Genomic DNA, 14868 nt, shown 5'->3' with positions numbered 1-14868 from the left:
GTGCCTGTGTTCATCTCTCTCTTTGCACCGCCCCAGGCTAGCCTGTCCTAGCGACAGCCCGTGACACTACAGGTGGTGGAGAATGCGGGCACTGGGGCCAAAGTGCGGACATGTTCAACACGTTTGTCATACTGTATTGTATCTGTGCTGTTTGTGTGGACTGTGCTACTGCCTCTTGGCCAGGTCATCATTGTAAATGAGAATTGGTTCTCAATTGATTTTACCTGGTTAAATAAAGCTCTAATAAAAAAATAATACCACTGGACATGTTTCATATCACAATGAATGTTTCATATACCACTGGGCTGAATACAGATGGGATAAAGAGGAAGTAAGTGTACAAAGTGACGTGTGAACAAGAAGAGTCAGTATTATGACGTAATTCTGACTGAAGTCTTCAACATTGTATTTTATATTATGGTTGTATTTAAACAACATTGATCACGTTATTTTTTTAGTTTTGCTTCATAAATACAAATCAATTGTTTTCTGTGTTACGATGACTGAGCATGTTTAGTTTAAAAGATTTAAAGTTATTCTTAAACTATTTGAAGACGTTAAAACCATATTTTACTGGGATTTGCAATATTGACTTTCGACTGAGAAATGTGGGTGTTTCTTAAAATGACGACAAACTATTCACAATTTAGAGGATGACAAATATATTTTTAAATATATGAAATATTGTCTGAATGTGAACGTTTAGACAACATCTTCAAATAGGTCGGTGAAAGAACTTTCTAAAACGTGATTTATTCAGTTTATTAGTAGAAGTAGAGAGCAGCATGAAAAAAGAACACTTTAATGTTTTTGAATACTGTGTGTACAAATACTCCTGGTGAATGTAGTAATTGTACACAGCAGAGAGCTTGGTGGCTCTCTCCTGCCCTCTGCTGGTCTGGTATCTCAACACACACACACACACACACACCACACACACACACACACCACACACACACACACACACACACACACACACACACACACACACACACACACACACGTGGAACGTGTTTACGTTATTTGTTTAATGGAGAGGAAACATAAAAATGCTCAAATGCTGGAGTCATCTTATTACAAACCCAGTGGCCTTCTGGGAAACTGAGTTCACCCAGAGTTTCTCTCAGTCGTCTCCTCCACACAGACTGAGAAGAGCTTTCTGGTAGTCTCCTTTAGTGTGTTCCTGAACCACATAGATACAGAATAATAATGATGACAATATGATAGTGATGGTAGTCATGGTTTAGTAAGATATTATTAATAATAATAACACAGGTTCTATAACAACATCAGTTTTGTTATTGTTTCAGAAGGTCTGGCATATAATAACAAAACTGATAATGACAATAAAAAAGATGGTAGTATTAATAATAATAGTAATATTAATGATTTGTCTCATGTCATACTGATGTAAATATTCAATCTGTTTCATCAAAGGTCTCGTAATGTTAATAAATCCTAAATATTCAATCTTTCTCATAATGTAGTTAATATTCAATCTTTCTCACAATGTAGTAAATATTAAATCTCTCATATTGTAGAACATCTTAAATCTTAAATCGTTGCACTACTCACAGAAATGGTCTGGTACAGAGATCTCTTGTGCTGCTTCCTGAATTCTGTTCTGATCTTCATCAGGTCCACTTCACAGCGAGAGACCATGATCCTGGTCACCACCTTCTCCTTTGCTCCTTTGCTCTGCAGAGAGACACAACACACAACGTTGTGTAGGATGTTAATATTACTTAGAGACAGTTTACTTCAGTAGCAATGTCAACCAACTCCATTCAGCCTTTCCATTACCGAGTAACTAAAGGCATCCGATGAATGGAGTGAAGAGAGGAAGTGGAGGAGAAGCATTAGGAGCATGAAATGGAAGTACAAGTACCTCCAAACAGTCTGAAACTTTACCTTCATGGCTTCATTGAGTCTGTTGGCGAAGTACAGCTGCCTGTTTTCAAAGCACTCCACTGGGAAGAGAAGACAGATGGACATTTAGTGGACAGGAGTCCCCATCATCTAAAGGACTATTCCAGTCTTTGATCGTGGTCTCATGTATAGAACCAGTCTGCTGGTTCATGTGTTCCTTATTGGTCTCATGTAGAGAACCAGTCTACTGGTTCATGTGTTCCTTATTGGTCTCATGTATAGAACCAGTCTACTGGTTCATGTGTTACTGATTGGTGTCATGTAGAGAACCAGTCTACTGGTTCATGTGTTACTGATTGGTGACATGTATAGAACCAGTCTACTGGTTCATGTGTTACTGATTGGTGTCATGTATAGAACCAGTCTACTGGTTCATGCGTTACTGATTGGTGTCATGTATAGAACCAGTCTACTGGTTCATGTGTTACTGATTGGTGTCATGTATAGAACCAGTCTACTGGTTCATGTGTTCCTTATTGGTCTCGTGTATAGAACCAGTCTACTGGTTCATGTGTTACTGATTGGTGTCATGTATAGAACCAGTCTACTGGTTCATGTGTTACTGATTGGTGTCATGTATAGAACCAGTCTACTGGTTCATGCGTTACTGATTGGTGTCATGTATAGAACCAGTCTACTGGTTCATGTGTTACTGATTGGTGTCATGTATAGAACCAGTCTACTGGTTCATGTGTTCCTTATTGGTCTCATGTATAGAACCAGTCTACTGGTTCATGTGTTCCTTATTGGTCTCATGTAGAGAACCAGTCTACTGGTTCATGTGTTACAGAGGAAGACAATGGCTGGTCCTACAGTGGTGTTTTTACCCAGAGTGAGGAAGGACTTCTCCAGATCTCCCTTCACCTCCTTCCTGATGCTCTCCTTCATGTCGTAGGGACTGTAGCTCTTATACCGCTCGAAAACTACGAGACATGAAGCACATCAAAAGGGACAATGTGAAAAACTGAATACACAACCAGTAATATCAAACATAAGAAATGTTGTATTAAACATAAAGGACATTAGTTTTAACCCGTAACACGTTGGTAAACAAAAATAACATTGGTAATAAACATAAAAACGTTGGTATTAAACATTAAAATCATTGGTAATAAACATAAAAAACATTGGTATTAAACATAAAAACACTTTGATATCAAAGATAAATAACATTGTTATTAAACATAAAGAACACTGGTATTAGACATAAAGAACATTTGTGTATTAAACATAAAGAACAATTTGTATACAACATAAAAACATTGGTATTAAATATAAAGAACCTTGGTATTAAACATAAAGAAGATTTGAAATACAACATAAAATCGTTGGTAATCATAAAAAAACGTTGGTACCAAACATTAAAAACATATGTATTAAACAAAGAACATATGTAATAATTAAAAATAAAGAACATTGGTATTAAACATGAATAACATTGGTATTAAATTTAAATATTGTTGTTATTCAAAATAAATAACGTTGGTATTTAACATAAATAACGTAAAAACGTTGGTATTAAACATAAAACAATAAGAAATGCAGTGACAAAGAATGCTTTGGATCCGGTCTGTATATGCTGTTGGTGTCGTAGGTGTAGTTCACCTTTCTGCAGGTGGGGGACGCTCCTCTGTGCCATAATAGAGATCCAGGTGGCCACGTCGGTTCCCTTCCTCTTCACCCCGGCTTCATACAGAGACTGAGAGAGGTGAAACCACTCATTTAATATAATTAATTGATTATTGTAATAACATGAAACTAATCAACACCCAGGAGATGAGCTCATTTGGCATTTGGGGCTTCTTATGAAATCCTAAAATCTTTTTGGAGTGTTGTAGTTCCTCCAGATGTCCTGGTGGTTCAACTCACTCTGGCATCCTCGTCAATCTTCTCGTAGTCCACCACATTCGAGGGTTCATCTCTCTTGGTCTGGTGATCAGGAAACAAGCATCACGTCAACGTTGACAATGATCAAGTAGATGTATGTATATAGAAATTTCAGAAAACATATTAATACCACACAGTAAATATGGTATGTATATACAGTAGAACTGTTGGTTGAGCTGCAGGTATAAAAGAGTCTGACGCATATAAAGGTTGAGAAAGAAGAATTACAATACCATATATATACAAATATATGCTAATACCACACTGTAAGAACAATCTGTTCTAGTAGAAGTACTAATATCAAAAATGTCAAAATACTATTTTACAGTAGAAGTACTAATAACAGACGGTAAAAATACTCTTCCAGAAAAAGTACTAAAAACACACAGTAATAATACTTACTGAGCCTCACTGAGCCGAAAACATTCTGTTTCACTGAGCCTCAAATATTCTGTTCCACTGAGCTTCAAACGTTCTGTTTCATTAAGCCTTAAACGTTCTGTTCCACTGAGCTTCAAATATTCTGTTTCACTGAGACTCAAATATTCTGTTTCATTGAGCCTTAAATATTCAGTTCCACTGAGCTTCAAATGTTCTGTTCCACTGAGCCTCGAACATTCTGTTTCATTGAGCCTTAAATATTCAGTTCCACTGAGCTTCAAATATTCAGTTCCACTGAGCCTAAAACGTTCTGTCTCACTGAGCCTCTAAAATTCTGTTCCACTTAGCCTTGAATGTTCTGTTTCATTGAGCCTCAAACGTCCAGTTTCACTGAGCTTCGAATGTTCTGTTTCACTGAGTCTTAAACGTTCTGTTCCACTGACCCTAAAGCGTTCCATTTGACTGAGCCTCAAACGTTCTGTTTCACTGATTACATTACATGTCATTTAGCTGACGCTTTTATCCAAAGCGACTTACAATAAGTACATTAAACCATGAGTCCAAACTCAGAACAACAAGAATCAAGAAAGTACAATTTCTTCAATAACGTTAAACTACAGAGTACTATCAGTAAGAGACATTTAAGTGCTACTAAAGTGTTAAAATACAAAGTGCTATCAGTAAGAGACATTTAAGTGCTGCTAAAGTGCTACTACGGCTCTACCTTCCCTATTCAAGGTGTAGTCACTAAGATGTGTTTTTAGTCTGTAGAGACTTCCTGTCCTGATGTCAATGGGGAGCTCGTTCCACCAATGAGGAGCCAGCACAGCAAACAGTCGTAACTTTGTTGAGTGTTTAGCTCGAAGTGACGGAGCTACAAGCCGATTGGCAGAAGCCGAGCGAAGTGAGCGAGGTGTGTACGGTTTGACCACTGAGCCTCGAACGTTCTGTTTCATTGAGCCTTAAACGTTCTGTTCCACTGAGCCTCAAATATTCTGTTCCACTTAGCCTCGAACGTTGTGTTACATTGACCCTCAAACGTTCTGTTTCACTGAGCCTAAAACGTTCTGTTTCACTGAACCTTTTATTATTTGTTTATTTAATAAGGGACAGTACACATTAATATAAACATTTCTGTAAATGTGCCAGAGTTAGCCAAGAGGCTATTTTTCATCTGTAGTCCCAAGAGGCAGATGTTATGAAACAAACCTAAAAACATAAGATTACATATAAAATGTACAAACACCCAAAATAAAATAAGGGAGAAGTAAATTAAATATAACCACAGACAGGTAAACAACAACAAAAGACATACATGCAGGTGGAGTGAATGGTCGACCAGCAAAGTCAGGACATATAGACCTAAAAACAGACAACTGACAGACAGATTGACTGACAGATTGAGGACGAGTAGGAGCAGTTACAGTCTAGTGCTGACAGAGCTGCTACTAATGAACCATTTATTTGTCTCAGCTTTAAAAGAATGATTGTAGATCTCTGATTGATCCTGGAATAGAGTTCAGTGAACTGCTGCCTGTACGGAGAACGCAGCATGACTAGAAGCACTTTTCCTGAGAGGGACAATAATAATAATAATAATAATAATAATAATAATAATACAATCCCCTCTTGCTGCACCTCTTGTGAGCCGATGTCCAGGTCGTGTGGCGACAGATTGTTTGGAGGAGAGGTCAAACCATGTATAATGTTGTACATGAGACAGACATGCACATATTTAATCATGTTATCGCAACTAAGCAAGTTATATATTTTTAGTATAGGAATGTGATGAGAGAGAACTTTTTTTGTATAAAGAGTTTTTAGCGTACGCTCATATAGTGACTGTAATGGTTTAAGAGAACCTTAAACGTTCCGTTTCACGTTCTGTTCCACTGAGCCTCAAAAGTTCTGTTCCACTGAGCCTCAAACATTCTGTTTCACTGAGCCTCAAACGTTCTGTTCCACTGAGCCTTAAACGTTCTGTTCCACTGAGCCTCAAACGTTCTGTTTCACTGAGCCTCAAACGTTCTGTGCCACTGAGCCTCAAACGTTCTGTTTCACTGAGCCTCAAACGTTCTGTTTCACTGAGCCTCAAACGTTCTGTGCCACTGAGCCTCAAACATTCTACCTGAACCAGCGCCTGGAGCAGCTTAGCGAAGTCTCCCGATGTGTCTCCTGCTACGTCTTTCTCCACCTCCTTCTTAAACACTGCAGAGACAAAAAAGAGATGTGACATTCGGCTTTCTACGCAGTTGATGGTACGAAGAGTCTAGTTTAGGTTTGGTGAATAACCACTTTATTTACTGGCAGCAGCTTTAAGTTAAATTCTTAAACTAATTTCAGATTCCCTGGTTGTGTCCAGACGTACTCTCTTTGTAAACCTTCTTGATCTCCTCCAGTTCTTTGTTGTTTCTGGAACAGACAATCTCGATGAGGGTTTCTTCGTCCGTCCCCAGTCCCTGAAACCAGAACCAGCAGTCAGGTAATAGCTCTTTCAGAGACATCTGATTGGTCAAGTACCATTTTCATCCAAAGTAAAAGTGCTCCTTTTGTGTGTCTAACTGTCATAGAGTACTGAGTACTGTCCTCTTCTCCTCCTGTACTTGTGTATTGGTGTACTGTGTTCTGCTGCCTCTGACCTTGATGGAGGCTTTGAGCTCCGAGGCATCGTAATGAGCGGTGCTCTTCATCAGACCCAACATTAGAGCCTCGAGAGGGCCGGACAGCGCCCCCTTCAGGGCAATCGTCAGATCCTGAAACAGGGACACTCAAATGTCTTTTTGAACAACTAAGTGATGCTGAAGCAGAAAGAAGTGGCAAGTTGTTGTGTCTTCATGTTTGGATTCAGGCAGAATGGTTGGAACCTTCTTTGCGATCCGTTCGTATTCGAAGGCAATCTCTCTCCGCTGCTCTCCACTGCGTCGGGTCAGGATGTCGATGACGGTCTGTTCGTCCACTCCTGCATAACATTTTAAGTTCAACTTCAAAAGATCTTCATTTTCACAGTCAGAGGTCGGTTCAACACATTTCACACCAGATCTTCAATCAGTTATGTATTTCATCATCAGTCTAACGGATTCAGTATAGTAATGGAAACTAACATCATTGACCCCCCCAATCTGATGAATGATGACATGTATAGCCGCATGTCGTCATTCAACCGCTGGTTGTCCAGGTGGTGCCCAGCAAACAATGTGGGCTACATAGATAACTGGAAGACTTTCTGGGGAAAGCCTGATCTGATGAGTCGAGACGGCATTCATCCCACTTGGGATGGAGCGCGTCTCATTTCTGTGAACATGGCCAAGTTGATTAACAGACTTAATCCATGACCCAGAGTTGAGGTCAGGAAGCAGAAGCAGAGTTGTAGTCTTCCACCCTTCTCTGCACTTCCATTCGAGCAGTTACCCACCCTTAACCTTAACTCTATAGAGACTGTGTCTGTCCCACGGCCACTTAAATTAATTAAATCAAAAGTAACCAGAAGAGGAGTCATACAAAATAACCTCATACAGGTTAACATCACTACTGCAACAGTGCAACAAAACAAGAGAATTAAATGTGGACTCCTAAATATTAGATCTCTGTCATCTAAAGCTGTATTAGTAAATGATTTAATATCAGACAATCACATTGATTTACTGTGTCTTACTGAAACCTGGCTGAGCCATGAAGAATATGTCAGCCTAAATGAATCAACTCCTCCAAGTCATATTAATACTCACATTCCTCGAGGCACCGGCCGAGGAGGTGGAGTAGCAGCCATCTTTGACTCAAGCCTATTAATGAATCCTAAACCTAAACTAAACTACAACTCATTTGAAAGCCTTGTTCTTAGTCTTTCACATCCAACCTGGAAAACATTACAGCCAATCCTATTTGTTATACTGTACCGGCCACCAGGTCCATATTCAGAATTTATATCTGAATTTTCAGAGTTTTTATCAAGTTTAGTCCTTAAAAGTGAAAAGGTTATTATTGTAGGAGATTGTAATATTCATGTGGATATTGATAATGATTGCCTTAGTACTGCATTTATCTCATTGTTGGACTCGATTGGCTTCTGTCAGAGTACAGAAACCCACTCACTGCTTTGGCCACACCCTCAACCTTGTTCTTACATGTGGCATTGACATTGAGCATTTGGAGGTCTTCCCACAGAACCCTCTTCTGTCAGACCATTACCTCATAACTTTTGAGTTTATACTCCCGGAGTGTACACCGTTAGTCAAAAGTTTCTACACCAGATGTCTAACTGACAGTGCTGTAGCTAAATTTAAAGAAGCGATTCCTTCTGCATTTGATTCAATACCACGTCTCAATGTGACGGAGGACTCCTGTGCTAACTTTAGTCCGTCCCAGATTGATCATCTTGTCGATAGTGCTACAGGCTCACTGAGAATGACACTAGACTCGATAGCCCCACTGAAGAAAAAGACGGTGAGGCAAAGGAGGTTTGCTCCCTGGTAGAACCCTCAGACCCGCGACCTAAAGCAAACTTCACGAAAGCTTTAAAGCATATGGCGTTCCACCAATCTGGAAGAATCACGCTTAGTTTGGAGAGATAGTCTTAAAACATATAAAAAGGCTCTCCGTAATGCCAGAGCAGCCTATTACTCATCAGTAATAGAGAAAAATAAGAACAACCCCAGGGTTCTCTTTAGCACTGTAGCCAGGCTGACAGAGAGTCACAGCTCTGTGGAGCCGTGTATTCCTATAGACCTCAGTAGTAATGACTTCATGAACTTCTTCAATGAAAAGATTTGAACTATTAGAGGCAAGATTGATGATCTCTTGCCCTCAACTACTGCCGATCTGTCATCAAGAGGAGTGGCCTTGGAAACGGCTGTATGCCCTGGTGTATATTTGGATAGCTTTTCTCCCATTAACCTAGACCAATTGTCCTCAACGGTTTCTACTTCTAAACCGTCTACCTGTCTCTTAGACCCCATCCCAACGAGGCTGCTTAAAGACATGTTGCCTTTAATTGGCACCTCTCTGTTGGATATTGTTAATGTGTCTTTGCTAACAGGCCATGTACCACATTCCTTCAAAGTAGCTGTAATTAAACTTCTCCTGAAAAAGCCCACTCTTAATCCAGAGGTGTTGGCTAACTACAGACCAATCTCTAACCTTCCCTTCCTCTCTAAGATCCTTGAGAAAGTAGTCGCAAATCAGTTGTGTGACTTTCTACATCATAATAGTTTATTCAGTCAGGATTTAGAAAACACCACAACCCAGAGACAGCACTGGCGACATTACTAATGACCTCTAATTGCATCTGATAAAGGACTCATCTCTGTACTGGTATTATTAGACCTTAGTGCTGATAAAGGACTCATCTCTATACTGGTCTTGTTAGACCTTAGTGCTGATAAAGGACTCATCTCTATACTGGTCTTGTTAGACCTTAGTCTTAGTGTCTGTTTCAAATATTTTTATTTCACACTGAAGAGACATTGAGGGCTTAAAAGAAGGCCTCCAACTATAGATATATATATATATATATATATAATATATATATATATATATATATATATATATATATATATATATATATATATATATTTGAAAGAAGAAGCTTTGATACCAACACACAGAAGGAGAGAGACTTCATTCTTTGATCGTGTGACTTTACTCCTCTCCATCTTTATGTAGATGGTAGAGGATGATGAGATATTAATGATCTGAATGCCAAATAGAGGACCTTTAAGTAGCGTCTGGTTGACAGTAAAGGAAGTAGCGTACTGTGTATTATGTACTGAAACCACAGCTCTGTTGAATGAATGTTGTCTTCATTCTGAAGCCCCAGGTTTGTCTCTGAAGACTCTGGTCTGATGTAAACCTTTATTTGGGGCTGATGTCCACTCAATGATTTGTGATGAACAGGCGGAACACAGGGACATCATTCTGAGATGTGGAAAGACTCTCTCACCTTTAGTCTTGATGGCCGTCTCGATCCTGGCTGCATCTTTGTCCGGGTCGAAGTCTCGTACCGGGACCACGGTGGGGAATTTAGGCTCCACTTCCTACGGAGGACAGAATGTCAATTCACAGTGCTGTGACATCATCTAAACTTCCTGTAAATAATAGATAACAAAGAGTCTGAGATTGAAGTTCAGAAATGATCACTTGATCATCTTGTGACTCATTGGGTCTTTGGTCCTTGCCTTCAGTTTATCAGGTTTCTATTTGTTCAGGTGAACTGTGGGTGGAGAACCAGCCACACCTTTATCGGCTCTCAGAGGGCAGTAAAGATATGGCACAATGGACATACGTGTCCTGATGTGATGATAAGATTAAGACAGTAGGAGGTGGATCATCACCTCGCTGTCCTGATGAATATGCTTCCTGAGACTCACCGCTCCGTACGCCAGCGTCAGCTGGGCCAGAAACTCAGACACCATCGCCATGTTGATTCCACCTGCAGAGAGGAAACACAATCATTAATCAATCATGATCACGTCTCCTCCACATCATTCAGTGAAAATTATTGTTTTCACCATCAATTCTTCCACTTATTCTTCTCTCGATTCATCAATGAATGGTTTAATCTGAGAAACACCAGAGAGGTATTGGTGAACGTATTCTCCTGTGTGTTTAAAAATATACTGTACACACACACACACACACACACACACACACACACACACACACACACACACACACACACACACACACACACACACACACACACACACACACACACACACACACACACACACACACACACACACACACACACACACACACACACACACACACACACACACCACACACACACACACACACACACACACACACACACACACACACACACACACACACACACACACACACACACACACACACACACACACAGCACATTTTCACTTTGGATAAACTGCAACCAGCAGATGTTTTAGTTTGCAAAGTGACTCAAAAGATGAACTGATTATCAGAAGACTTGATACTCAGCGATTAATGTTCTATCAGTCGACTAAAGAATGACATGAAAGTCAATTTAAAGATGTTGTCCTGCTCTTTAGTCACACTTACAGTGTTCAGATGTTTCCCCCTGGGTTCTCAGGACCCTTTGGTGTCTCTTTTGTTAGACTCCTCCACCTGCCGGCCTCCTCCCTGCCTGGACTTTCTACTAAGTCACCTGACTTCACAATTATTACAAACACCGGATGGAGCATCTTATGTTGACCACGCTGACGTGTTTCCATACAGGTTTTTCTTTTGTATGAATGTTGTATGGATATATGAATATTATGCAGAATGCACAACAAAAAGTGGGACCGAGATACCAGAGGAGAAAGCACATCAGTTGATTCAATCTCAGTAACTCTGAGAACAGACTAAGGATTTTCAACACAAAAGTCTGTTCACACTGAGCGCTTCAGAACCCAGCAGGCTGTAAACGCTGCAGAGAGGTGCGTTTGATTTATTGACCAGGACGTCTGAGGGTGGGACCGCAGGAGAGGTCAGGGCTGCAGATAAGATAGAGCACACATATCTAATGGGGCATGAAGCCTGTTGTGTAACACACACACACACACACACACACACACACACACACACACACAAACACAAACATACAGATCTTCAAAGAAATTACAAATTAATTTAAACTCTGTAAAGTGTTAGATAATTATACACCATAAACAATGGAGTTATCGTGATTTAATACTTGTGAAGAACTGGACTCGACCTTTGACCCTGTAGTGAGATTCAGCGTTTCATCACCTAGCAACACTCGTTGAGCTTAAAGGGGAAGGCTGCCATCTCAAATATTCATGCACTCAAAACAGAAAACTGTTTATCAACCCGTAACAGTTGAAGTGAAAATAGGCCAGGTTTCTTATGGATTACTAAAGGAGTGTTGCATTCCGGCTAGGATCTTGAAGGATGTCAACTATGTTACTCGTGAATCGCATTCTCGTGATCCTGGTCCTCTGGTTTTTGGTGAAAATAAAAGAGACAAAACTACTTCACTGAAGAACTCGACATTTTGTTCCCAAATCAGTTGGATTCTCCTTCTGACGGGAATCATGAGTTCATGCATTTGTTACTTCTAGACTAGACTACTGCAATTCCTTATTATCAAGCTGCTCTAATAAGTCTCTTACATATCTCCAGTTGATCCCAGCTTGTGTACTGGTTCAGGTTTATAGTTAGTGCTGGTTCAGATTTGTAGTTAGGGCTGGTTCAGGTTTATAGTTAGTGCTGGTTCAGATTTATAGTTAGGACTGGTTCAGGTTTATAGTTAGGACTGGTTCAGGTTTATAGTTAGGACTGGTTCAGGTTTATAGTTAGGGCCGGTTCCGGTCTATAGTTAGGGCTGGTTTAGGTTTATAGTTAGGACTGGTTCAGATTTGTAGTTAGGGCTGGTTTAGGTTTATAGTTAGGGCTGGTTCAGGTTTATAGTTAGGACTGGTTCAGGTTCATAGTTAGGGCTGGTTCAGATTTATAGTTAGGGCTGGTTCAGGTTTATAGTTAGGGCTGGTTTAGGTTTATAGTTAGTGCTGGTTCAGATTTATAGTTAGTGCTGGTTCAGATTTGTAGTTAGGGCTGGTTCAGGTTTATAGTTAGTGCTGGTTCAGGTTTATAGTTAGTGCTGGTTCAGATTTATAGTTAGTGCTGGTTCAGGTTTATAGTAAGGACTGGTTCAGATTTGTAGTTAGGGCTGGTTCAGGTTTATAGTTAGGACTGGTTCAGGTGTATAGTTAGTGCTGGTTCAGATTTGTAGTTAGGGCTGGTTCAGGTTTATAGTTAGGGCTGGATTAGGTTTATAGTTAGTGCTGGTTCAGATTTATAGTTAGGGCTGGTTTAGGTGTATAGTTAGGGCTGGATTAGGTTTATAGTTAGGGCTGGTTCAGGTTTATAGTTAGGGCTGGTTTAGGTTTATAGTTAGGGCTGGTTTAGGTTTATAGTTAGTGCTGGTTCAGGTTCATAGTTAGAGCTGGTTCAAGTTTCTAGTGAGGGCTGGTTCAGGTTTTCCCTGGTCCAGCCCCTAGTCATGCTGCTATCGGCCCAGACTGCTGGGGGAATTCCTATGATACACTGATAAAGCAATAATTACAATACAAAGTACAGTTAACAGTGTTATTAGTCATGTACACATTTTACCTTTAGATCATTGCAGTTTTCTCTGGTCGTCATTTCCTCAACCCCATTTTTCAAACAAAAATCCCTTAGGTTAGGATCAGATCAGACTCTTATTTTGAATATTTAGCGTTGAAAATGTTACGCATTTTGCCATGAATGTAAATGTTTTAACAAAATATCTCCCTGCATCCAACTGGTTTCAAAATAATAGTCCTCAGTCAATGCTGATTAGTATGTTTATGAATGGATTAAAGTTAAAGTCTTTTCTCAGGACCGCCAGGAGCAGCAGCAGCCAGTCGGCATGGAGAGATGACTCCATATATTTAATCTCCCGTGATCTTCCCTCTGTATCTGACATGAACATGATAATATAAATGATAATAAAGGAGGGCAGATAATCAGAGGGTCTGCAGACTACATAGTTTCACACCAGTCTCTCTTCATAGACTCTCCACAGACTCACTGAGACTCAAAGACTTGATCCTTTAAAACACCAAAGACACCTAAATGCTTTGTGATGTGTGGAAGTTAAAGGTTTCTCTGAGTGAAGCTGAGATCTCTAACAAACTGTAAGTGTTTCCATGTGTTCTTACCTTCAGAAGAAGCAGAGAGGCAGCGAGCAGTTCCGTTATGATCCAGGACAGGACAGGGTGTGGTGTTAAATAGCAGCTAGCTGACTTACACACACACACACACACACACGCACGCACACACACTCACATACACACACACACACGCATACACACACACATACTCTTGAGCGCTTGATGACTCAGTGGACAAAACTTTTACACACACTGAACAAATGGACATAAATTCCTCACTGAGGTTCGGATCGACTGCTTTCTGCCACCATTACAGTACTGGTTTCTGATTGGTTGGCCATCTATATAGATATATATATCTATATTTATATATACAGTAGGTATATATGCCTATACGACATCTGGAACAGTTTCATCTCTTGAGTAGGTGTGCTGATTGCACATGTGCATGAGTCCAGCGGGGGGTTCTGCACCTCTTCATCTCCACTTACTGCCAACGCAGTGTCAATATAGGAAGTGATGTGAATGAAGAAGACCAGTCCGACCAGTTCTCAGTAGCTCATCTCAAACTAGTGATTCACAAAACAGGAAGTCTCTGTATCGTGTAAACAGAAAGTCTCTGTAGTATTTAAACAGGAAGCCTCTGTAGCTTTAACAGTTCAGCTCCACACCTTTCTGTTAATAGTTGTTTTCATTATATCTGTTTGTCTATTAACTCTCTTGTCATTTCAGACCCGGTCATTCACACCTGATCATCCTTCATTCCCTTCACCTGGTTCTCACACCCATCTCACCTGCAACCCATTCCCTCGTTAGTCACTCACTACTTAGGTTCCCTCACTTGTCCTCTGCCAGATTGTCTTGTGTTTTGAGACCAAGTTCTCCAGCGTTCCATAGTCTGTGTCCCTGTTTCTGTCTGTTCTGTTCCTGCTGTTACTCCAGTAAAGGATTATTATTTGCTTACTCTGTTTTGTCCATTGTGCTTGGGTCCCTGGTCTTCAATCCGTGACAGTAGCATGTAAATAAGAAGTCT

At 40.2% G+C, this 14868-nt stretch overlaps 1 protein-coding gene across 5 annotated transcripts; it reads right to left on the bottom strand.

Annotated features, from left to right (window-relative positions):
* Positions 1-760: 760 nt before the first annotated feature.
* Positions 761-14868, bottom strand: LOC117728501 (annexin A2-like). Of its 5 annotated transcripts, none has more exons than XM_034529262.1 (14): positions 13884-14587; positions 10560-10621; positions 10133-10226; positions 7062-7156; positions 6837-6950; positions 6566-6656; positions 6326-6405; positions 3799-3858; positions 3535-3628; positions 2757-2852; positions 1912-1970; positions 1576-1698; positions 1083-1183; positions 761-898 (listed from the first exon to the last, which is right to left on the bottom strand). In XM_034529262.1, the coding sequence occupies exons 2-13, from the start codon at positions 10608-10610 to the stop codon at positions 1124-1126; spliced, it is 1017 nt and encodes a 338-aa protein (XP_034385153.1). In that variant the 5' UTR covers positions 10611-10621; positions 13884-14587; the 3' UTR covers positions 761-898; positions 1083-1123. The 5 variants fall into 5 exon arrangements, with proteins under 5 accessions (XP_034385153.1, XP_034385156.1, XP_034385154.1 ...); XM_034529263.1 differs by lacking the exon at positions 761-898 and adding an exon at positions 14800-14868 and having other exon boundaries at positions 944-1183; positions 13884-13963; XM_034529264.1 differs by lacking the exon at positions 761-898 and adding an exon at positions 14800-14841 and having other exon boundaries at positions 944-1183; positions 13884-13967.

This window comes from Cyclopterus lumpus, chromosome 3, assembly GCF_009769545.1.
Source record: "Cyclopterus lumpus isolate fCycLum1 chromosome 3, fCycLum1.pri, whole genome shotgun sequence".
NCBI lineage: Eukaryota > Metazoa > Chordata > Actinopteri > Perciformes > Cyclopteridae > Cyclopterus > Cyclopterus lumpus.
The sequence above is the reverse complement of the archived record's forward strand: the minus strand, read 5'-3'. Positions and strand labels throughout refer to the sequence as shown.

Bases quoted from the DNA above. Each gene is read 5' to 3' on its own strand.
- LOC117728501 (XM_034529263.1), bottom strand. From the start codon at position 10,610: ATGGCGATGGTGTCTGAGTTTCTGGCCCAGCTGACGCTGGCGTACGGA. The intron at 6,406-6,565 runs GTACGTCTGGAC...TTGTCTCTGCAG, and splicing joins CAAGAAGGTTTACAAAGAGA to TGTTTAAGAAGGAGGTGGAG. The intron at 1,184-1,575 runs GTGAGTAGTGCA...TATGTGGTTCAG, and splicing joins CTCTGTACCAGACCATTTCT to GAACACACTAAAGGAGACTA.